The 25,329-nt window shown below is 43.2% G+C and overlaps 1 protein-coding gene across 2 annotated transcripts in view; it reads right to left on the bottom strand.

Moving 5' to 3' along the window:
* Window positions 1-25,329, bottom strand: part of SMTN (smoothelin) — a 1,042,724-nt gene that overhangs the window by 616,566 nt on the left and 400,829 nt on the right. For both annotated transcript variants that reach the window (XM_086943175.1, XM_086943174.1), the window contains exon 7: window positions 5,763-5,865. In XM_086943175.1, the coding sequence (XP_086799301.1) occupies window positions 5,763-5,865 (103 nt within the window). The remainder of the gene's footprint in view (window positions 1-5,762; window positions 5,866-25,329) is intronic.

Genomic DNA, 25,329 nt, shown 5'->3' with positions numbered 1-25,329 from the left:
ACTTTATGATCCATGGTGAAATTACTAATCACTTTGTGAGCAGTGGGAGGCCAAGATGTCCAGCAGGTACTTCAACCATCTTTCTCTAGGGCTATTCTCCATCTAGGCACCTGGACACCTAACTTGCCACTTGCATGTGGGCTCCAGTTCCTGCTTGTTCCAACCTGATCCAGTGATACCATAGCTGCTCGGGTTTTCTCCCGATGGGGTTCTCCCTACCGGGTTATCCCACTCACCATTCTTTCCATTAACAGAAGCCCTGTCCACCCAAGAACCTACTTAATGCAGGCGGACAAAGGCAAGCCTGTCTGCGTCCGACCATGCCTGGACCACCCCCAGCGCCACAACTCCTGGCTCTCTCGCCCTCCGAAGATACAACATCACTGAGCACAACACCCTCAATGAAGCACCAAACCCGTCTGCATCCGACCATGCCTGGACCACCCCCAGCGCCACAACTCCTGGCTCTCTCGCCCTCCAAAGATACAACATCACTGAGCACAACACCCTCAATGAAGCACCAAACACTGCCACCGCGCCAACCCATGCTCCACAGTAGGACCTTTCACCTGCACCCACTGCCACTTCACCTATTGCTGCACACACACCAGCCCCACCCAAAACACACCACAGACACCACCTGAACAAAAACACCAACTTGCACGTGTCCTTCTCAACACCCACTCACTCACTATGAAAGTATTCTACATAATTATGGGACCTCACTTGCACCAGACATCGTCTTCCTCACTGAGACCTGGCTCAACGCCACATCCGCCCCAGACATTGCCACAGCGATCTCGGATGGATATAAAACCACTCGCCTGGACCGCACCAACAAGCCGGGAGGAGGAACAGCCATCATCTACAAAGAGACCATACAATGTACCACCACCACCGACAACACCACCACCCCCATGGAACATCTAAACTTCAAACTCCACAAGGATAACAAGACAACCATCAGTGACTCCCTTGCATAGCGACCCAACAGGCTTGCTTTCCAGCTCCTAAACCACCATCACAGACTTCATTGTGACTACATCTCTCACCGACATCAATTTCCACATCGATGACCCCAACGACAAAAACACTGCACCCCTCCTCGACAGTATGAACAGCCTCGGATTGACCCAGATTATCTACAACTCTACACAGACCACTGGACACACACTGGACCTAATTTTCACCGGCAGCAACCACATCAAATGCAGCCATGTCACAGAACTCATATTGACCGATCACTCCATCGTCCACTTCAGCATCTCCAGCCCCTGCACCGCCACCCCCATGATGACCAACGTCCCCCACTGGAGGTGGAACAAAATCTCAGAGACCAGCTGGGAGAACGCCCTCAACACCGCCAACCCTGCCACCGCCACCAACTTCAAACAGGAAGTGAAAAACGTAAACACCTTGATCACCAATTGCGCAGACAGCATCGTCCCCATCAATAGCAACATCCACAAAAAATCCTCCAAAAAGGCCAGCTGGTACACCCAAGAACCCGCAATCGCGAAACGCGACAGCAAACAGTTGGAGAGTAGATCGCACACCAGCAAGGGCACCTCTGACAGGGCAGTGTTCAAGACCTCCCTCAACCTGTACCTCTGCCTGCTGAGGGCAACAAAAAAGACAGCCTTTGCTGCACGATCGCAACCAGCACCAACAAAAACAATGAACTTTTCAACACTGTTAAAATGTTTTCCAACCCGGCTGAAAGGGTAAACAACTTCACACCCTCACAGTAGTTGTGCAACTACCTTGCCCACTTCCTCCATGCAAGATCGCAACCATATACAGAAACTTTGCACCCCAACGCACACCTATGTATATCCTCAACAGGTACGCCACCAGCGTAACAGACACAAACCACACACTGATCACCTGGAAGACCCTTCCCACCCAGGACACCACCTTAACCATGAAAATACATCCACTCTTGAGGTCCCACAGACCCATGCTGGCACCACATCTTCAAACTTGGAAACCAAAGGATTGGCCAGGAATTCACCACCCAACTCAACATCACTGTCACTACCACAACATTTAGCGTGCCTGGACACACGCCAAAGTCAGATCATTACTCAAAAAACACTCCGCTGACCCTGAAGCACTCAAAAACTACTGGCCTATCTCCCATTTCCAGATGAGGTACTGGAAAAGATCATCAACAGTCAACTCATGACACACCTGGAGCAGAGTAACTGTTCCTATGGAGGTACACATGCCTACTAGGCTGAGGGTAGTTTTGTCAGAAGAGAGGTGAAGATAACTTATCTAAGATAGATAGGTCTCAGGTTGGATATCATAGAAAGTGGGGAAATTCCTCAAATTTTAAGAGTTTCCCTCACAGACCCGTTAAGGTGTCATGCTTCACCATAGGGCGTTTTTGCTCCCGTGGGGTTGGCGCTGCAGTACCCCAGGGACTCCGAAGGCAGCAGACATGGGTAGGTGCGACAGCTGAACACCACAGAGGGTAACTGTAACCCTCAGGTACGCCTGCTTTCCCCCGTAGAGGCCCTCTCCTCCATCCTCTGGGGTTAGATAACTTCTTTGAGATGTTTGTGGAATACTGTTTCATGACAACACCACCACAAGCCTAAGTTCTCTTGCACATTTAACATTTTTTTTAACTTCTTTTTGGCCTTGAAGAAACGCCAAGTATCCGGTTTGGACCACAACTGCATGAAACATGTCGACCCTATGACCTTTATTATTACTCACTTTCTTAGAACCAAACTAAACCTCCTCATTGGTGGAAGGTCTAAAGTTATTTTTGCTTTTAACCATACCGGAAGGACCCAAGAATATATTACATTTTGGGGTATCGTCACGGTATTTGTAACTCACCCTTGCACTTACCCCACACACCTGCACTCATCACTACCATGTTCTCCCTTTAAAAGGTATCCGCTAAAGAGTCCCCTCGCGGGGCCCATGGAAGACTGCAGCGCCAGCCCCATGAGGAGCAAAAATACCCTATGATAAAGTATGACACCTCAAAGGGTGTGTGAAGGCAACTTTTCAAATTTGAGGAATTTCCCCACCTTTTAGGACATGCATCCTGAGACCTATCTATCTTAAAGAAGTAATCTTCAACTCTCTTCTGAAAAACTACCCGCAGCCCTGTAGGCCGGTGTACCTCCATAGGAACAGTTACCCTTCAGTGTGTTTGATATGTGTTCTGGGGAGCACGGGTACTGGATCTCCTTTTTCTGCTCGCTGTCCCCCGCCTTGTGAATTATACACCTGGAACAGAACCAGCTACTCAACGCTTCCCATTTTGGCTTCCGCAGCAATGACAGCACCAAAACCGCCCTCATCGCAGCCACCGGCGACATCCAAACCCTCCTCGACTAAGGAGAAACAGCAGCTTTGATCCTCCTCGACCTCTCGGCAGCCTTCAACACCATATCTCACCACATGCTGATCGAAAGACTTTGCCACAATGGCATCCAAGGGGACATGCTAAGATGGATCACATTCTTCCTGACCAGAAGAACCAAGAGGATACACCTTTCACCTCCGAACCCAAGGAGATCCCCTGTGGTGTCCCCCAGGGTTCATCCCTCAGCCCCACGCTCTTCAAAACATATATAACCCCGCTTTCCAACATCGCCAGATCCCATGGTCTCAACATAATTTCCTACACAGACAACCAACTTCTCCTCTCACTCACTGACGACCCCACTACCACCAGAGCGAACTTCCACAGATGCATGACAAACGTCGCCGACTGGATGAAGAACAACTGCCTACAGCTGAACGCAGACAAGATGGAAGTACTGATCCTTGGCAACAGCAAAAACACATGGAAGGACTCCTGGAGACCATCAGGCCTAGGACCCACACCCACTCCCTCCAACCCTGCCAGAAACCTCTGAATCATCATTGACAGCAAGCTCACCATGAAATCACGGATCAATGCCGTCTCCTCCGCCTGCTTCCTCACTCTGCGCAAGATATGCAAGTTCTTGAAGTGGCTATCCCTACACACATGACGCACAGTGATACAAGCCCTCATCAACAGCCAACTGGACTACAACAACACTCTACGTAGGAATCGCTGCATACCTCCTACAGAGACTTCAGACCATACAGAATGCCGCAGCCAATCTCATCTCCGGCCTCCCCAGACGAACCCACATAACACCCCACCTCAGGCAACTCCACTGGCTCCCCGTACAGAAGAGATGCCAATTCAAGCTGCTCCCTCATGCTTACAAGGCTCTACACAACCAAGGACCCAATCACCGCTTGAACTTCCAGCAACCATCGAGAAGACTATGCTCCGCCTCCCTTTCACTTGCACATACACCGCTAATCTATGAAGCAAAAGTGGAGGACTCTCCTTGGCAGTTCGGGCTGGACTGTTCCCATGAGGCACAGGGTCAAGACGGATTTGCATGTGGCCATGTCTGAACTGGGGTGGCTTGGTGAGCAAAATAACGATGGATTAAACCCAGATCTGTGACTGGGGGTGAATGTTTTCCCATTGTGCATCATTCCGTCCATCATCTTGTGTGTTTTGGGACTCTCCTTCCACACGGCAGCAAAGACCTGGACGAGCCTTCCACGCACCTTCGGACCATCACCTCACTTCCGGAATTCAGAATGGCACTCAAGACCTGGCTGTTTGAATAAGCCTCTGGGACCTGCAAGCACCTGGATACCCTATCAGGTGATTAGCCGTGCTTTATGAATCCAGATTGAGTACTAGGGAAATCATTCCCATGGAGAGATCTGAGGGAGAAACACCCTGGAAGCTGCTTCTAGCAACAGCCTCTCTCTCTGTAGCTGATTTGTAATCTCAGGAACTCTCTCTGATCGCATAAAATATTCCAACCCAGATAGACATTACACATGCCAACACTCCTTCTAGCTAATCATACTGAGCCCCTTCATTTGGGAGCAGGGCCTTACCATTCAGTCTATCAAGCAAGTCACTTCACGGCGCAATGTGAAACAAACAATTATAAAGATCTACAATGCAATGCACTGCACTGCCAACTAAAAGAGACAAGAGACCATGCCTGGATTGAATTCATTCACCTAATAGAAAGACTCAAGCCAGTGACTTGGTCACTGAATTAATCATAGCCTTTACTCTGTAAAGACTACCTTAGACATTGAAGAAATGTTTGTGCCGTTGAATAAACCAGAGAATATGGCAAACGAGAGGCAATTCAAGCACATCTCTTTGTTCTATTATTTTCATCTTCTGCCCCACATAATGTATGTAAATGTAAATGTATAGGCATTTATATAGCGCACTACTTACCCGGAGGGTCCCAAGGCGCTTCGACCACTGCGAAACCCTTCCTGGCTTCCCTGAGAGATGGTCCCTTAATGGGTATCTCCAGGGTGAGACCAGGCATCCCCGGCGGTCTGGTGGGGCCGTTAGTGAAGATGAGGCAAGCTAATGCCCAGAGTTGCCGAGTGTGGACGCTGATCAGAGTGGGCACCGAGGCGAGAGAATTATCGAGTCCGCTGACCCTGGTCCAGAAACCTGCCGCGCCGGGAATCGAACCCTGGTCCCAGGCCGTCCTCTGCTCTCGGGTCTGCCGCCTCTAACCAGTGAGCCACACTACTTAATATAGGGTAAGTTTTCAAAACAATGGACCTAACATAAATAAAGTCGAAATAATAGGCATCATGGTACTTTAAAAAAAAGCAAAGGCAAAAGTTTTATGAAAATTTACAATTTTAGTAATTTTTAAGTCTATGCAAGAATGTACTTGTTCATATTTAACACACACCTTTAGCTGCAGCATCCTTTGCCTCTTTGGTCTGTGCCGCCCGCAGTTCCCGTATCTGTGACCTTATGTGTCCTCTTTCCTCTAAGTCATCTTGCTCCAGCATCTAACAGAACGTGTGAAAACAGGTCAAAACACAGGCATCATGAATTATATAAACAACTGGAGAAAGACACTTGAGCATGCTAAAAACATTCTCTAAAAGGTGCGTGTAAAGCAAAATCTGATAATAGAGTGTACCCCAGCCAACAACTCCAGTGGGGGGATTTTTCATTTCCACTACCGAACAATGGAGGACGTAGAGAGGAAGGAAAGAAATGGGTAATACATACGGGGTTTCCATCAGTCTGCTGATGGTATGGGGAACAGAGCAGCAAGAGCAAATTAGGGCCTTAGGAGTAAGAAAGAGAAATGATGATGTTAGGGATGTAAATGAGTCTAAAGAATGCTAGGCAGATCATAACATGTTAGACTGAAAAGCTGGAGTAGGGTTAGCAAGCTGCTTTTGAGCGCATTTTGCATTTTCTCTGATAAGCTAACCTAAGAACCTAAGAGTGTTCTCAGTAAGACTCGAAATGGAGATTCTGTATTATATTTTGAAGAGCCCCACAATAATGCTGCAAATAAAAGGTATGGATTAACTTAGCACATGCTTGCAATGGTAAAAAATAAAACAAGCTTTTGCAATGCAATAGGTCTCGCATTAGGAAAGTTTGAGCTATTGGTATTGTAAATGACACATTTTTTATTTATGTTTTGTTTTTGAAAGCGAAATTAATAGCTTTGTAATTTACAATGGCAATAGTTATAACTTTCGCAAATGTGACACCTATAGCCTTTGTAATGCAATATGTGTTGTATTTACGCGACTTACATGTATTGATATTACAAATAAAAATGGCCTAATTTCTTTCCAATAATTAATACTTAAATACAAGTTATTGTAATTTAGAATGGCAATAGCTTAAAGTTTTGTAAATAACTTTTGTGAAGATTATGTTCAGTGTATTTTATTGTGACGAAAATCCAAGAACAGAAGTAAATATTAACATCTTTTGTTACATTTGTAATAAAGCTTGAAACATTGAGAGAACATATTTGAACCAGGTTTGGTTGAATGGTTGCACTGATTAATGCTGTGGTAGCGCTGAGTGATGTTGTGATGGCGAATGAGTGATGCTGTGGCATTCAATGATGCTGTGGTAGCACATAGTTATGTTGCGGTGCCCCTGAGTGATGCTGTGGTGGTGCGGAGTGATGCTGTATGCTATGCTATGCTATGTTTAGTTTTGCTATCCTTTGTTTTGTTTTGCTAGGATACGTTTTGCTATCCTATGCTTGGATTTGTTATGCTATGCTATGCTGTGTTTTGTTATGCTATGCTATGTTTTGCTATGCTATGCTTGGTTATGTTATGCTATGTTTTGTTGTGTTTTATTATGCTATGCTTTGTTTTGCTACGCTATGTTTTGTTATGCTCTGTTTTGTTGTGTTTGGTATGCTATGTTTTGCTATGCTATTATATGTTTTGTTTTGCTATGCTGTTTTGTTGTGTTTTGTTAAGCTATGCTATGTTTTGATGTGTTTTGCTATGTTTTGCTATGCTATCTGTTGTTGTGTTTTACTATCCTATGCTTTATTTTGTTATGCTATGCTATGTTTTGTTGTGTTTTGTTATGCTATGTTGTGTTTTGTTATGCTATGCTATGTTTTGTTATGCTATGCTATGTTATGCTATGCTATGTTTTGTTGTGTTTTATTATGCTATGCTATGTTTTGTTATGCTATGCTTTGTTATGCTATGTTTTGTTATGCTATGTTTTGTTATGCTATGTTTTGTTATGCTATGCTTTGTTATGCTATGCTGTGTTTTGTTATGCTATGCTGTTTTGTTATGCTATGCTGTGTTTTGTTATGCTATGCTATGCTATGCTTTGTTGTGTTTTGTTATGCTATGCTATGCAATGCAATGTTTTGCTCTGCTTTGCAATTCTATGTTTTGTTATGCTATGTGTTGTTGTCCTGGCTGTTCGAATAAGCCTCCTGGACCTGCAACCGCCTGGATCCCCCATCAGGTTAATAGCCAATCTTTATAAATCCAGTGGTCGAAGTGCATTAGGAAAAGTATGGGAACTGGGATGCTGTGCGCAATAGTGGTGTGGTGAGTGAGCATGGGGGCAGGGTCAAAGGAATGGCTAAATTACATTTCTCTAACTTTTTTTGGCCGTTCACCTTCAGGTAACTACATATAAAATAACGCACCACATATTAAGTTAAGCAGTGGACATTGCACCATTGTACTTTAAAAACACAATTGAATGCCGGTTGGAGCAGAGGAGTATAGTGACTTGTGTATATTTAGTGCCAAGAGGTTTCAGTCTGACAGAGAGCAATGTGACTATACAATTCAATATTTTTAACTTGAATTACACACAGTATATTATAGGATGCTACAAAAAGTGCAAAATAAGAAAAAGTGCTTCCCAAAATATATATTTTGATAATACCCCGGCTGTACATAGTGCAAATGTTCACACACTTCACAGCTCAGAGGGCTCTGAGTAGTCTTTACCTTTGCAGATTGACCAGTTGCGCAAACTTACATTTAGTTTCACGCAAGCAGGCACCCTGGCAAGACGACCTGTCTAGTTGTCTGCCTCTCCCTCAGTTTTACAGCAATGAAGACTCCCTGCCTTTTATTGTAGCTGAAGCATTTTGCTCACGGAATTAACCATCCAGGGCAGTTATCTTTTCACAACAAGTACGGGGAACTGTTTTCCAGGAATTAGAAAAGTGTGGGCATGTTGTTTCAAACGGGAAAAGGGCTTATCTGAAGTAAGTGGCATAGTGAAACAGACACAAATTAAAAGAGGTTAAACAAGAATGACAAGGAAGAAAATTATAAAGCAGTACCTCAATCACAGCACAAGCAGCAGAAGAACAGTAGTCAGTATGTGGCCCATGCTCTAGCCTAAAGAAGTGAAGCCAGCACCTGTTGGCCAATTTAAAGGCAGCAGATAAGAGCAACAACGAATGCAATGAATGTTAACCAATAGGTGGGCTGCAAGCCCCTTGTTGCATACAATAGTGTAGTAACCACAGAGGCAGTGGTTACTGAATAAAATATCTTTATTCATATAAGTACAGCTTCACAAGTGTACAGCAACCTCCAGCTTCATCAACTGACCTTTCTTTCAGAATCTCCCAGTGATGTCATACTATGGCATTACTGGGTTCAACAATGGGAGAATGAAATCTCCACATATCTCCCCCCTTACAATGAATTGCAATGAAACATAACGATTAATACATATTTAACATCAATAACAAGAAATGGAAATACCCAATAACAATAACATAAAACTCAATAAGATGTGTTTTTCCCATTTACATTTGCATCAATTGTTCAACCGAATTAGGAGCATCGACTTTGCATAAATTTCCCATACTACACATTTTTCCATCATCCAGAGTAACTACTGAGTTCAACACTTTTATTACTCTTTGAGGTTTGGAAAATTTGCTCTCACCTTTTCTCACACATCCCATATTCTTTGTAACCACCCAATCACCAATAATGATTTGCACATCTTTCACTCCTTTCCTTCTGTCATAGTCATTTTTGTTCCTTTCTTGAGACTCTCTAAATCGTTCTGCCATTAATTCTCGATCCACTCAGACCTGATCTTTCTTTTGTAACCGCACAGGAGATTCTTTGGTTGCTGGTTCCCTTCCCTTTAAAGCCACAAAAGGTGATATACCTGTAATAGAATGAGGAGTCACCCTGTGAGCCCAGATCATCTTGTCTAGTTCCTCTCTCCACCTTACACCGTTGCTCAAAGACAATTGAATATTGTCAACTATGATGTGATTAACTCGCTCAACTAATCCATTCGCTTGTGGTCTGAACAATGCCACTCTTTCATGCTTTATACCCAATCCTGTAAGAAACCTTGCCATCATACCTGAAACCAATTGGACTCCATTGTCCGTCACCAGACACTTTGGTATACCTTCTTCTAAAAATGCACTCTTCAGAAACTCAATCACTACTACAGATGTAATATGTTCTACAGATTTCACCAAAAACCATTTACTGTGGTAATCAAACAATACAATAAAAAATCTGCTTCTCACACCCAGTCTCTCAATCTGCCCTAGAAAATCCAATGCTAATTTTTCCCAGGGTCGATTAGGAACACCTACACAACCCAATGGTGGTTGCCGAATTACCCTAGACTTGTCACTATTACTGCACGCTTGACAATCTTTTACTACCTCTTCTACTTCCCTATCCATTTCCGGCCACCAAAAATTCTGTCTCAATCTCCTTTTGCACATGCTTCTCCCTAAATGTCCCTCGTGTACCAATTTGATTAACCTACTTCTTAACACCCTAGGTGTCACTACACGATTGCATCTCAAGACTTTATTAGCTTGAATACTTAACTGGTCTTTAACTTTTAAATATTCATTTAAGTTCTTCACATCTCCCCAACCATCACGTATGATGTCCTTGAGCTCAGCATATTCCTTATCACAACTCAAGGCTTCATTCCACTCTTCTTGTTTTAAGGCTAAGTCTACTTCACTGACAACACACGGACATTCCACCTCAGATACCAAAGAAAAATCCTCTTCTTCCTCCTCAATTGGCATCCGTGAAAAACAATCAGCTATCCCACCCTCGTCGCCATGAAATGTAGTAACCACAGAGGCAGTGGTTACTGAATAAAATATCTTTCTTCATATAAGTACAGCTTCACAAGTGTACAGCAACCTCCAGCTTCATCAACCGACCATTCTTTCAGAATCTCCCAGTGATGTCATACTATGGCATCACTGGGTTCTACACTGGGAGAATGAAATCTCCACAAATAGTATCTTTTGCAAGCGAGAGACCACGAGCTGTCGCAGGCGAGACCTGAAAAGGAGGATCAGGGAAATCAAATAGTCACCTATGCTCACAAAAACAAGCAGGGAAGCTGGGTCATGTTTTCTAGTTGTGTATTTCAGCCACTAGCTGGATATCTTGTAATCCTGTTTTAAATCAATGATGGACTGTCTCATTCTTGGCACTTGAGGTTAGAGTGTGTGTGGCAGACAGAAGCCACATGAAAGCATGTTTTGAGGGTGCAAGAGGACATCGAGCAGAGTCTAGCTTGAGCTTTCAGCGGAACATACATACTTTATGATCCCCCATTATAGCTTCAATGCCAGTTTTATATGAGCCTCCTCGAATGACTCTCTCTAAAAAACATCTAGTGGCGCCCCTGGCAGTCATCAGGCACTCGTTCAGCGAATCTCGTATAATAGAGCCAATGTAAAGTTCAGTTCCGACTATTAACTACGTATACTTGCACTTAGAAAATGCATAACTAATAACTGCTGGCCTAAAATAATGGCATGAACAAGTAAACAACCTACAGAGGAAAAGCGCTTGAAAGGGGCATGATGGCAATGGAGAACAGCAGCTAGTCACCCACCGAAGACGTCGATCGTTTATCCAGACAAGTGCCTCCCTTGGAGCATGACTGGCAAATAACCGAGACAAAAGTTCATCTTGCAGTGCCGTAGCAAATTTACCCACATGTCACGCAGGTGCAAGAGTTAAAAGCGTAGGGCTTACACTTATTTGACGCCACTGAACGTCCGAAAACCACCTCTCTTAAAATGAAGAGCGAACGTTTAGACTCAACTCTCTCTACAAGCTGCGATCCCAACTATCGGGCACTGTAGATGAAAAGTATCAGAAGGACCGCAACAGCAATTAAAGCCTTAAGAAGTCCAACTGGGGATTAAGTAGGCCTGCTCCACACACATGCCAAAGATCACAGTTTGAGAGCACGACCCGCTTCGCTGGTGAGCAGGCAGTTTGCAAAGAAAGGTTGGGAAACCCGCACAAGCCCATTTTGGAGACTCCATGCTGAGACAGCGAAGCGTTTATCGATCCCATCCGAATACCAGGAGTTACTAATTAACGTGCACTTCTTTGGGAGCAGGAACTGTCAACAGGCAAACTACCGCTCAGACGCCAGGGAGCTTCACAGAAGTCAGGCAGCTTTCGTTGGGACGTGGGCGGGGCCTGCAAAAGAAACAGGAAGGAACCGCCGGGAGAACGTCTGGAACCCTGCAGCCTGAATGCTGAAGTCCCTGGCTTCATCAGAGGGACCGGGCGAAGACTGCATGGCGCCAGAGGCAACACGGGGCTCCCGAGTGCTGAGGAGAGCCCCGCGGCGTGCCAAGGGACGGGCAAGGACCGAGCCGGTAAGTGAGAGCTTGGAGGCTGTGTGAACACAAGATGCGAGCACTTGCTGGGGCAGGGGGGGTTGCGTGTGTGTGTGTGTATGTGTGTGTGCACCTGCGCCTGTGTGTGCGTGTGTGCGCGCGTTTGTGTGTTATCCGCTTCCTGGCAATGTGAGACAGGAGATGTGCACGGCGTGTGGGTGAATGTGCACGTTCACATGGGAGAATCCCCTGCGCGTGCACATCCCCGGTTTCACATGCCCAGAAGTGGACGACAATAGATGCTTCGCTGGACGCAGTGCTTCGCACTGCTACACCAGCTCGACCTAAAAACCAGAAGTCTTTCTGAGACGCTGTTTTGAAAAAGTACTCAATGCAGTGAATGTTATACATTTGCCATGCAGGCTACAGGACGTCTCTGCACATAATCACACAAGTGAAACATGCTACAGGCTGCTGTTAGAACTTAATGGATGTTAGTTCATTTATTATGGCACAATCAATGAATCTTGTCTCAGCTAAGTCGTTCAGTCTTCTGGGGGTTAGTTTTAGATCCTCATCACCAGTTTTAGATCCTCATCCTCTTACTTATGCCACTTAGGTTACTTTTATTTTCAAAATACCTTTCCAAAAGTGGAAACCAAAATTAATCCTCACTGATGCCTATTTTGGCCAAGTATCTATATAAAAAATCCTGGGCTATGTGATAAAATCATGAGCGTTCACAGGCCTACATTCCAAAACGTTGATTATCCATGAAAATACAGCTTTGCGTAACGTGCTGTGTTTACACTTAAACAAATGCATTGAAAACAATAGCTTAAGACTCTTATGCAAACAAAAAGTCCAGTTTTTACGAATGGTTCTTAAGAGAAGTCATATTTCTTTAGTTGGGGCGATGATAGTGAGATTTCAGGGAGTGATCTTGTACATCAGTGTAAAAAACAATGTGCGTCTAACCAAAAAAAAAAGTTTCCAATGCAGAAAATGTATGCCTTGTTTCTTAACTAATTTTGCATAAAATTTTAAGTTAAATATGAATGTTTTGAAGCCATTTCTAGAACTATCCACCATCCTACTTCTGCTAATGTGCAGCCTCGGGGACATTCTAAGATTAGCTTAGAAGCTTTTTTGTTTTTTTTAATATCGACTTCGTTTTACATGCCAAACTGTCGATAAAGATACCATATGTATTTCATGCTTATTTATCATAGTCCAGATGACCTTCATTTCGAGGGTCAATGCATTGTTGGAAGAAAACAAGATATTTAACTGCCGTGGCTAATTATTTTCGCATTGGAAACGGATTGTGCATTTTCTAGACAGTTAGCTTCGATGAAAAGATTAGCGGTATTATTCACTGCATGGTTTTATTCCAGCTAGTATTTACTCTGGTAATTTGCAGATCACAGGTTTGGACAACAAACATTTAAAATAATAAACGCCTGGCTTGACTTTCCGTTGTTCACTTGGGGGACGCTTGAGCGGGCTAAATTGCGTGGACGCTTGAGCGGGCTAAATTGCGTGAATGTGGTCAGGATCACAACAGAGCTGCGACATAATGGTTGTTTGTCGAGATCAGTCAATACTGGTATAAATATGATATATCACACCAAGCATTTAATTTGTGCTATTTTTCTGTTCTGGGCGACATTAACGAAAAAATACCAACGATCCCCTGCCCCTTTTTCAGAATAAACCGTTAATTTGCCCAACGGACCGTTAAAACTGTGAACCTTACCTGCCTTCACGCGCGCTCCGCGAGCCAGCGCAAGCGTGGCCAAACACGGCCCGTCGCTCCCAGTCACAGCCAATAAAATAACAATCAGGGGCGGGCGACAAAGAACCGTTCCGCCAGCCTGCCCGCGCCAGTTAACGATGAATGAAAGCGTGCGGGGAGGTGACTGACAACTGTGACAGCCAATAAGGGACCGTTCTTTTCCCCTGCAGGTCCAATAGGCGTCAAGAAACGCTTGGTCGCGCACGCGGGACTGTGAAGAGATATATTCCGAAGCTCCGCCTCCCGCTCCACGGCAATTTGACGAAGACCCGTCGCGTGTCTTGACCAAATGAAGCCAGGAGCAGCGTCGAAGACCCCGCAGTCCATCCACAGATCACGATGGTGAGTCGTTTTACTGTAATGGGTGTTAGTAAAGGAGGGCGCTGCGTTATTCGGTGCTGGCACCATCGCTATTCGCGCTTTGTCAGGGACGTGTAGGGTTAATATCACAGGATATTGGGGTCCACGAGAGGGGTGTGAATGACCAATAGCTTCACACGCGTGTTAATATCACAGGATATTGGGGTCCACGAGAGGGGTGTGAATGACCAGTAGCTTCACGCGTGTGACGGGTCTAATAGCGCCTAGTCGCGCGCTGAGCGGAGGCGGCACGAGCTGTCGCCTCATTCGGCTTCCAATAAGAGCCCGACATGTTCAGTCAGAAAATTCCATGAAAGGGGGCGTGTTACTAGCGACTGCGAGTTCTGTGCCTGCGCCTCAAACTTGTTAACATTTATCAGTGAATATTTTCCGGATGGCGATCAGATTGAAGTTAAGTCTATGTTTTAAAAAATGCATTTATAACAAGATAGAGCGTGCTGCGCTTTGAGCGCGCGTGCGCATTACATAAACGAAAGTGGAGCTTGCGATGACGGAAGGGAGATGTGCACATGCGCGAGTTCACGGGCGCGTACACAGACCCCAATCGGCGTGTGCCCCCGTCCGTATCACTTGGCAGGCAAGACGGTAACAATAGGTCTCACTGGCGACTGCGTCACCATATGCGAGACCTAAAAAGAGGGATGGTATCCTAAAATGGCGTGAGAATACACACCTTTGTGGGCGTGAACTTAGCTACAGAGCATTTGAAGTTCTGAATAGAGCATTTCAGAATTTCAGAGTCTTCTGCAATACTCAAAATAAACCGTGAAAACCAAACTTGTGTGTTTTAGGACCAAGCCAAGGCTTAGGTACTATTCCATGTCTGGCAAGCTAAAATATCAGATAGCATCTTCAGGCGAAATGTTTCCTAACCTCGTGGGACCTGGAGACTAGCAGAACGTGAACAAAGATACAAACTGTAAATGCTTGGATGGAAAACCCAAATGACTCACTAGCCTAGTACCGAGGATGGGTAAAAGGAGACAAATTATGCGACTTACAAAATTGCGTCACATGAGGGTGACTTATTTTAAAATAAATTAATAATTAATATGGAAGTAGAATAAAAAAGGCCAGAATTCCACAGAAACCAAAAAGGGAAGCAATAACGTAATTACAACCCACCTCGAGAAAAACTTTATATTAAAAGTTTATTCTGGCAAATAAGTACTAACGGGGTTTACTAATTTTGATGTTTAAATTATATATATAGTTATGCTTTGCAAAAAAATTCTATGTGAACGTTTACTGTGGACGCCTGATGTATCTCCATCCAGCAAACTAATTCGAATGAGGGTTCGTTAGCCACCTACAAAACTGCCTATGAATGTTTTGATTTCTTATTACTGTAATATGCTTTTTTTCCTTTCTCTTTTGCACAAAATTAATAAAAACATGAAAAAAATACACGTAGGATTTGTCTTTGGAAGTGAAAGATTCATGTCAGAAAGGACATCAAGGTATACGAGCAAGTCAGAAGGAATATAAACTAAAAATACAGACAGGTGAGGGAACAAGGCAGGATTCGAAATAAAGCTCTAGTGGGAAATGTATGGTTTGGCACGAGCTAAATAAAATCGTCAGCAACTATCACTAGCTGCATACAATTATGTTGAGACCATGGGATCTGGCATGACAAAGATATTGCCATTGGTCTGCTTTTTTGTGGCCTACGAGAAATAAGTTTAGTTAGCCCAGTAAAAGGGCATTTTGGAAAAGCCAAACAATGTATTTCCTGAAGAATTCATAGAAAATATTGGCTATAAAGCAAAACATGCTACAGACATTCGCTAACAAGAACTTTTTAAACAGAATCAAAGAAAGCCCAATTCCACATGGCACGTCAAGACTCATTCAGGCCAGTTTCCTCTAGGAAGAAATATAGAAAGTGCCAGTGTCAAACCAGTTTTCACAATCCCTAGAATGTAAAGCACTATGGCAAGGTCAGTTTCAAGTTCAACAATAATAATCAGGATATAAAGCGTTTAGAATGCTTTGTTTTTTATATTGATTCTTTTAAACAATAGGTCTCCTGATAGTCCAGCTGCCTGTGGACTGTTGTGATGGAGCAACCTCACGATGTTTGGAACCTGTGACATACAAGGAAGAGAGAAAACCCTGTAGCAGGCATATTGATCTGTCTTACTACGCTTGTATTGTGTGACATACACATACTATTCATGAACAACTACAGTAACTTGCTGAGCTCTGTCACTAGGATTACAATCTGGGTCCTAACTGCACGATATAGGAAATTCTCTGCAATAGGTGCATCTATGCAAAATTGAGAGACTGGAAATAGAACACATGATCTTAACAATGCATTTTCACTCTATGAATTCTCTCACATGCACCGGAACAAGAAACCTGGCGATTACACACAACATTCTGCAATACATTCATGAAAATTATATTGCATTTCACTTATATGCTAACCTGCAACACAAAGAGCTTGTTACAGAATTACTAGTTACATTTTCATTTTAACCTTTATCAACAATGAAAACAGAGGAACTGAAATTGCCATGTACAGTAGCTAAACTACATACTTCATGAATGACAATTGTAATCGAGAAGTAGCTGATTAATTTGGATTGGTAATACGTAAATGGCACTGAAAACAATCAGCTGAGAGGGCTGCCATTTCGTCTCGAAGTATAGGCTGTATTATGTTTCGATAGATTGTATTATCTATGTAATGTAGCTAAAGATATCTCCAGGCAATTCTATAATATACTTTAGGAAATGTTGACTTAATTTTATTTGCAAGATTTTACAGCATGTAAACTCTATTTTCTTTTGCTGTAGTTGCCAAAAAAATAAATTTGCCGTAAGTGTACAAACATGACATCTATATATATTGTGCTAAGAGTATTCTCGTTGGAGGGTAAATAATGTGATGCCATTTATTGTTCTATTTTTTTTTTAATAGATCTCGCCTACAGACCCATGTCCTTGCTCCTGGCTTTCCTCCCTAACCTTTGTCTCTCCTAGAGGGGGGTTTCGGTGGCATTGTGTTTTCAGTGGATGAGTTGTATCCTTCTACTGTTGACTCCCAGAACTTGCATTGCACTGCAGGAGGGATTATTTCCCTTCCTCTTTCTTTCTCTCTCCCCCTTTCATCCCACTCTATCCCAGCTGCCGCCAGCACCCCAGCCACTGTTTGTGTCCCAGTGTTCGTATGCCACGAGTTGCTAATTCAACACTCCGCGACAATCTTTGAATGGTTTAGAGACCATTCAAAGATGACCACTTGTGCATATGCCCATGTACAGCAGCCATTTTTGAATACTTTATTCTGATACTTTATGAAAAACCATTCCAAGATGACCACCTATGTGAGGGCACGCATGTGCATAGTGGGTATTCTGCATTGTTTTTCATAACACATAACATTAATTCCAATAGGGGCACTGAATTTTGTTGTGCTTCTTGGGAAAAACTATTCAAGATGGCAGGCAAGGGAGACCTACTAGCTTTTCCAATCCTTTTTTTATATTTCTTCAAAGATTAACTTAAAAAAATCTATTTGAATGGTAATGAGAAAGGACTAATGAGCCACATTTAACATTTTAAGCAACTGGAAACATTCACAATCATATTTCACAATACTCTAAACCAGGAAAATATACGGATTGTTTTCTATTTGGGCACTTGAGTTTAAAGGGAATAAAAGAGAACTCTTTCCGAAAGAAAAAAAAACCTCACAAGTGAACCTACCTGAGCACGACAAAGGCCTCGAGCTAGACAGTAGCAATTAAGGCAACCAACACAGACAAACAAGACTATTGTTTTATTGTGTGGACTGAGTGAAAAATAATGCTTTGTCAGGTCTCTCAAAGCTATTAGGCAGCCTAGACATTAAAAGAACACTCATTTATTGCAAGAAGGAGAAGGGAGAACCCTCACTCCCAACAAAAAATAAAGTCTTACTGTTTTAGGTGAATTGGCCCCTCAGGGTACATGGCAGACAAAGGATGATTCACCTGGGAATAAGAAAGTTGTTTCTACCATATTTGCATTCCCACCCTTCTCAGGAGAAACGCTGAATATGAAGTGCCGCTACACAGAGGATATAAGGGGAGATTCTGACACCACATAACCCAAGAATCTAAAACTCCTACCCTCTTCATTGTTAATTCCTCCAGCAGAAGTTCAAGTTGTAAAACTATGAAGCTAACTCCACAGACAGGATTTTAAGCTTTAAAAAATACCGGCGTAAACTGCCTCAGACAGCAAAGCCAAATAACATACTTTCAAGAAATCTCCTGAAAAAAGAAACATTAAACAGCCCAATAACTGAGAATAACATACATGAAGAACTAAAGTCAGAAAGGGTCCATATCCATGAGAATGACCACACTTCAACTTCTGGGGAATTGCTTCGCATTCTTCAGTAAATAAATTGCTACTCAGGACTAGGCTTGGCGAAATACTCATTACACCAGCAACATTTTACATCATGAAATGTATGAGTAATTAGTGAAATTACGCCATAATGTCCTGTAACGAAAATCCAGTTCAAGTCAAAACCAAAATTGAGATGCACAGAAACAATGAGATCGGTACGAACACTTTTCTTATTATCAGAAAGAAAGTGCCATAGACACTGGGAGGCTACTGTACACACAGTAGCAACTTTCTCTTCCAGTCCTGAAGACTCCTCCATCTGCTTTGTTCTACCCTTGCTCAATTTCTTCTTTGAGCAATATGATCTGTGCTGGATCAAATGGTGTCTACCGACTACAGTACCTACAGTCAAGCTGGAGCCCCGTAGGGCCAAGTTATTTTTTAAATATTGTGATTAAATACTTACACCATACGAAGTGTAAGTCACAAAATGTAAAACCAACTTGGAAGACGTAAATGTCTTCACCATTAAAAAGCATTTTAATTCACGTATTTTCGAAATGACTAGCATGTGTTATGAACTTGTGCAGACATTTATGTTCACCAAGTGGAGATAAATATCCAGCCAGAGCCAATGATAGACTATGGGCTGAATTACCGAATGCGTTGTTAGCTGATCCTAAATTGTGGAGAGTAGCAAAATAAAACATTAATCAGTCTTCATAGGGCCCCTGAGGCGACCAGATCTCGGTGGCACTGCACCTGATGCACCATTAATAGCTGTGCCCTTGCTCCCAATCCATGTCTTGGCTGCTTTTTAAAATATTTGTTTTAGCCAATTATGCATTTATTCAGTGCCATTACTGTACAGTATGTTCGCTTTTTTGTCCATATTCAAAACCTGAACGGAGATTTAGAAGATTGATCTAGTAAAAGAAAAGGATGCATACTGAAATTAAGGCAACAAGAATGTTTTAGAACCCGAATCAGTCTTTGGGACCTGTCGACTCTATAATTTTTACAATTAGCTGGATGCATAAAAATTATGAGGTTGTTTTCTTTTCGTTTGTTGGTTGTTGGATGGATTAGCGTTAGGAGTAGAGCCCTTTTTTGAGGCTGTTTACTTTTAGTTTGTTTGCTATTGGATGGCCTGGAGTTAGGAGTAGGGCATTAGGAGGGGATTAAGTTGTGTTAAGGGATAATAGTGGCACATTTTTGGGATAGTCGAGGCCTAGGGTTATGAATAAAATTTCTCCATTTACTTGTGTTTTCTTTGTGAATTTTGAACAGATTTGTGAATCGTTTTACTCGTTTGCTGTTCTACTGCTGGGGCCTAACATGCCCTAAAGAAAATAAGTTACTTATCTGTAACTTTAGTTCTCCAGTATTAGAATCTTTCATATATTCACATACTTGAATCATTGCCCATTGTGGAGATGGGAGTCCCCGGTATATCAAAACAGCAATGCAAAGTTAGCATAAATTAGAAAAACAGGCCCTTGGCCCATTTCAGTTTTGTAACAGATTACCTTAGCCAATCAGAACACCCCACTTTCTAGAACTTCAGACCTTCACAGCACTAGTGCCACAAACCTAACCATAAAGGTCTCACAAGGTGACCTTCTATGGGGAGGAGGGTGGGTCGCATGTGAATCTATGAAATATTCCAATACTGGACAACTAAAGTTACAAGTAAGTAACCTATTTTCTCACTTCAGTATTTGAACTTTCATAGATTCACATGCTTGAATCAGAGTAGTTCGCAGTTAGGAGCACATTTTTGTTGTAATCATCTTTGAATATAATATACATGCTGAATAATACAAAGAAAAGGCACATTTTACAGTCTGAAACCCTCATGCCCAAACAAAGCATTTAACGATAGGCATCGAAATACACATAAATATATACACATATAATGTGTCCTGTGGAAAAAGATACGCAGGGAGTACAGTCCACGTAGCGAAGAAAAGGGTCCTAAAAAATGCTAGGGCAATCACTAAAGATGTCCACGCCTTCAGTGCCAAGGCACTTCATCGAATTTCATCAAAATAGGAGTGACAGACTAAGATTTTCTGCATTGACCAAATACCACATGAGGAGCTGGGTGGAGACAGAGTGAGGTAATTAGGACAGTTGGAGTCTAAGTACATAATTGAATTGGGGACGAAAGCACCAACAGGTCTTCATACCGAAGAGGAATTATGGATACATGTACGGTGAGCCTCACTTGTAAAAAACAATATCAAATTTAACAATAAGCAACAGGTCATCCTGTTTATCCACACGCGCAGGTATACACCAGTGAATAACCAAAGACCGCTGATAACAGTGATAGTTGTAAGAGGGGAGAAACTAGACTAGATGTATGTAGTTTGCAAATGACACTTTTTTTTTACTTCTTTAAGTCAAGGCAACACCCACTGAAACAGAATTGAGGTTTTCCAAATGAGCCCATTAAGGTCCTTCATGCTCTACCATGTAATGTGGTTGTCGCATAGACCATCCTGGGCTTGATATTAATCCAGTCATAGATTCAATTAAGATTTACTGGAATATGAATCTAAAATATAAGACAACATTCCCCTAAAAAATTCTTGCTAACATTTTTGCAAAAGAATTTTTCAAAAAAATTATTTTGATTATATAACAATCTGTTTAGTTTAAGGGTAATCCCCTTCTGAACAGTTAACATGCAATGTGTAGTACATGTTCTAAGTTGGCCGCATTATGTAACACACTATGAATTGATGGGTACAGGCTGAGTGCTCTTTTTATCTTTGTTTTCTATTTCACGTCACACGTAATGCGCTGCCGGACCAATGAGATTAAGATTTATAATGAGGGAGCTCACTTCGATGAATTGACACCGCCGAACACCAGGAGGCTGAAACGCATCTGTTAGTTTATTTTTGCACATGGTTTCTGCATGAAATAAACCTCTAAAAATATAAGAAGCCTGGAGTGCTCAGCGCTTTCTTTTGATGATGTTGGATGTTAACGCGAGTTCGCTCTTGTGTGCTAAGGCACCCACTGTGAGGAGAGCAGCGGCTGCTGCGAGAATTCACAAAAGATATATATATCCTGGATCCGCCCGCACTGATATGGCAATTTGTGGCAGAACGAGGGTAATCAAATAATTGTAAGTGGAACTGCTCCTGTAAGCTCTATCTCACCAGCATGGATCAAGTAAGGTGAAATGCATCAAAGACATTGTACTCAATGTGGCGGAATACATCTACTAAAGAATTACAAAGTTTATAACATTGTGTTTGACTTGACATGATTGGTGAAATGTCCATGCTAACGGAGCTTTGCTTGAATTAAAGTGGACAGCATTCCAACCAATGGCAGCGGAAGAAGACCTACAAAAATGAATGCTTAATGTAAATCCACACTAAGGACATTGAGAAAGACATATTGTTGTCAAAATTGGTCTGCCATTTCAACTAAATAACATGGATTATTAGGAACCCATTGAGTGCTTCTATTTGATAGACAATTTGAATTTCGTGCAGCCAATTGCACGCATGGAAGGCACCATTTTGTTAGTGTTCGAAAAAAAAAAATATATATATATATATATATATCAAAATACACAAAGTGGGGATGAGAAAATGAAAGACTAGAGTAAAAAAAATAATACAAAAAAATGTGTGAGGTTCCTACAAAGTAAAGGAAGGAGGGATGAGAAAGAAAGCTCACCATCATTGAAACAGGTTCCTCAGTACAGCTTGGCCCACTGCATTGTCACTGCGAACCAAAGAATTCAAGCAGCAGTGCTTGGTAAAGGTGTGAATAGTCTTTCAGGTTGCCGCCCTGCAGATCTGCTGGATAGGTACACCAGCAAACAGGGCTGTTGAGGCAGAGAACTCTGATAAAATTTGCACTGACTCTCCCCTGGAGGGGCTTACCAGCTGCCTGATGACAGTATTGGATGGTACTAGAAATCCGATATACAGTGCCCTGCTTAGAGAGGGAATGGCCCCTGTGAGGAGCATTATATGCCACAAAAAGCTGAGGTGACTTTTGGAAGGTTTTAGTTCTGTGAAGATAACATTTTAAACAGCGCTGAATATCTAGAGAATGAAGGGCTCACTCCACAGGTGTTGTAGCTTGCCGGTAAAATGTTTTTAGAACCAGTGGTTCGTTTGAATGAAAGTTCGATGGAACTTTGGGGATGAAGTTGGGGTTGTACGTAAAATCACTCTGTCATCCTTGACTTGAAGAAAAGGCTCCTGGTTAGTGAGAGCCTGCATCTCTCAAACCCTTCTAGCAGAGGTCAAAGCCAGAAGAAGCACCACTTTCCATGACAGAAATTTTAGCCTCGCCTTGTGGATAGGTTCGAAGGGATGCTTTACGAGTTGAGACAGGACCACATTAAGGTGCCAGAGTGGTGGAAGAGGCTTGACAGGAGGAAAGACCCTAAAAAGTCCCTTCAAGATTTGTTTGATGATTCTCGCTGACCATAAAGAGGGGCCTAGAGAGGTTCTCCTAAAACGGGAAATAGCGGAGAGATGAACTTTAATAGATGCATAAGCTAGACCAGCTTTCGTCAATGTAAGGATGTAGGGCAAAATCTCATGAGCCGAAGAAGAGAAAGGATGAATGCCTGATTCCTGGTACGAGAGAGAAAACCTCTTCCATTTTATCGGATATGTTTTATTAGTGCTCTGTGCCCGGGCATGAGAAAGAATATCTTTACAGTCCATGGACAGGGTCAGATGACCAAACTCTGTGTTCAGGAGCCATGTCGCTAATCGAAGCGATTTGGGATCCAGATGCAGCACTTGACCCCAGAACATTGTCAGTAGCGATGGGATAGGATCCAAGAGAATCGGCTGTATCTCAGAGAGAAGAAGTTCTGTGTACCAGTACTGGCATGGCCAAGATGGAGCTATGAAGATCATCCTGTAGGGCTCTGCCTTCATCTTCATGAGAAGCCTTGGCAGGAGAGGAATGGGAGGAAAGCGTTGGCAAAGGTGCCTGACCATGCCATCGAAAACGCATTACTCCAGGATCCCGGATGGTGATGCCAACTTGCAAAGTCTCACCATTTCCTGTTTTCCGGCATTGCAAAGAGGTCTATGGATTGCTTACTTCAGAGCCGATAAATGCTGTTCAGTGTTTCCTGGTGCAGTTCCTATTCATGGCATGCAGGCTTGAGCCAGCTGAGAGTATCAGCTGTCACATTGAGATTCCCTGGAAGATGTTCTGCTCTTAGCGAAACCCCATTCTGGATCGCCCACTCCCAGATGCACTGAGCTTCCAGTGAAACAGAGGGGACCTTGTACCCCCTTGCTTGTTGGCATAATGCATCGCTGTTGTATTGTCCGTCCTGATGAGAACTGAAGAGTTGCTTATCCTTGGAAGGAATGCTTGTAAGGCTAAACAAATTGCTCCTAGTTCCAGCAAATTGATGTGGAGAAGACGATAATGTTGCTGCTGATTTGAAGGTCTTGCAGGAATCCTCCCCATCCCTTCAGAGATGCATCTGTGGTGATTTGTCACAGAGCAGGGGATGCCAGTAAAGAGACTGTTTGAAATCTTTTTCTGCTGGGTCCACCAAGGGATGGCTTGAATCATAAGTGGAGTTAGTTTGATGATAACCTCGAAACAACTGCTCACCTAGCACCACTGTAAGTCTAGTTATCTTTAAAGGGGACGCATCCGCAGGTGGCAGAAAGGAATCAGCGGGATGCAGGATGACATTGAACCCAGGAGAGACTTGTAACAGCGACCTGAAAGTGACTTGAACTTAGGAAGAGTTAAGCCTTAGACATCAGTTTGGATTGTCTTTCTAGCGATGGAAAGCCTTGTTCTGAGACGTGTCCAATATGGCTCCCAGAAAGGTAGTGCTTTTGGACAGGTGTAGGTTTGATTTCTCCTTATTTAAGGTAAGCCCCAGACTTTCGAACAGACCTGTGCAAGCTTCACCAGAAGCCTGGGCTGCCGCAATGGACAGAGCTTTTATCAACCAATCGTCCAAGTAAGGAAACATCTGGTGATGTTGCCTTCTGAGGATAGCCGCCACTGGGGCATGAGACTTTGTAAATATCCTTGGTGCAGATATTAGGCCGAATGGCAGAACCTTGAATTGGTAGAAGCTCCTGGCTACAGTGAAGCAAAGATACTTCCTGTCCAACGGATGAAAATGGAATATGGAAATAAGCGTCCTGTAGGTTTCGAGTGGCCATGAAATCTCTATTTAGAAGCAGTAGTATGTTTTGCTAGGAGGCCATACGGAAGGGCTGCTTCTTGAGATAGATGTTGAGAGGCCACCACTTTTTGAAAACATTCAGTTCCAAAAAGGAATGGGAGTAGAACCCTTTCCCTCTCTGGGATGCCGAAACTGGTCCTATTGACCCTTGACCCTGCTCTCAGGCAGGTCGCTCCCCATGCCGGACAGCACCACCTGTGCGTCGCTGCCCCTGTGCCCGCTGCTGCCACTGTTGCGGGTTCTAGGTTACTGCTCTTACACTCGCTTTGCCCCTTTGCACTGCCACACTGCTTTTGTGCCTTGTACTGCTGCACTGTTCGTCTAGCGCAGTATTATTTACCTTCTTTTGTACTGTTGTGCCTGTACTGTTGCACTGTTTTCTTTTAGTGCTGTATTAATCACGGTTTATTCCTCTTCTACCCCTGGCCCCTGTGAACGCCACGACACCCAACGCCGCTACGATGCCAGCACCCTCCACGCAATCAACATCGGACGATCACACACCTGCTTCCTAACCGCCCCGAAACGCACGCAAGGACCCTTCACCTGCTGGAAATGCAGCTTAACCAGCATCCGATCCACAAATCCACCCA

This window comes from Lissotriton vulgaris, chromosome 11 (genome assembly GCF_964263255.1).
Source record: "Lissotriton vulgaris chromosome 11, aLisVul1.2, whole genome shotgun sequence".
NCBI classification, from domain to species: Eukaryota; Metazoa; Chordata; class Amphibia; order Caudata; family Salamandridae; genus Lissotriton; species Lissotriton vulgaris.
The sequence above is the reverse complement of the archived record's forward strand: the minus strand, read 5'-3'. Positions and strand labels throughout refer to the sequence as shown.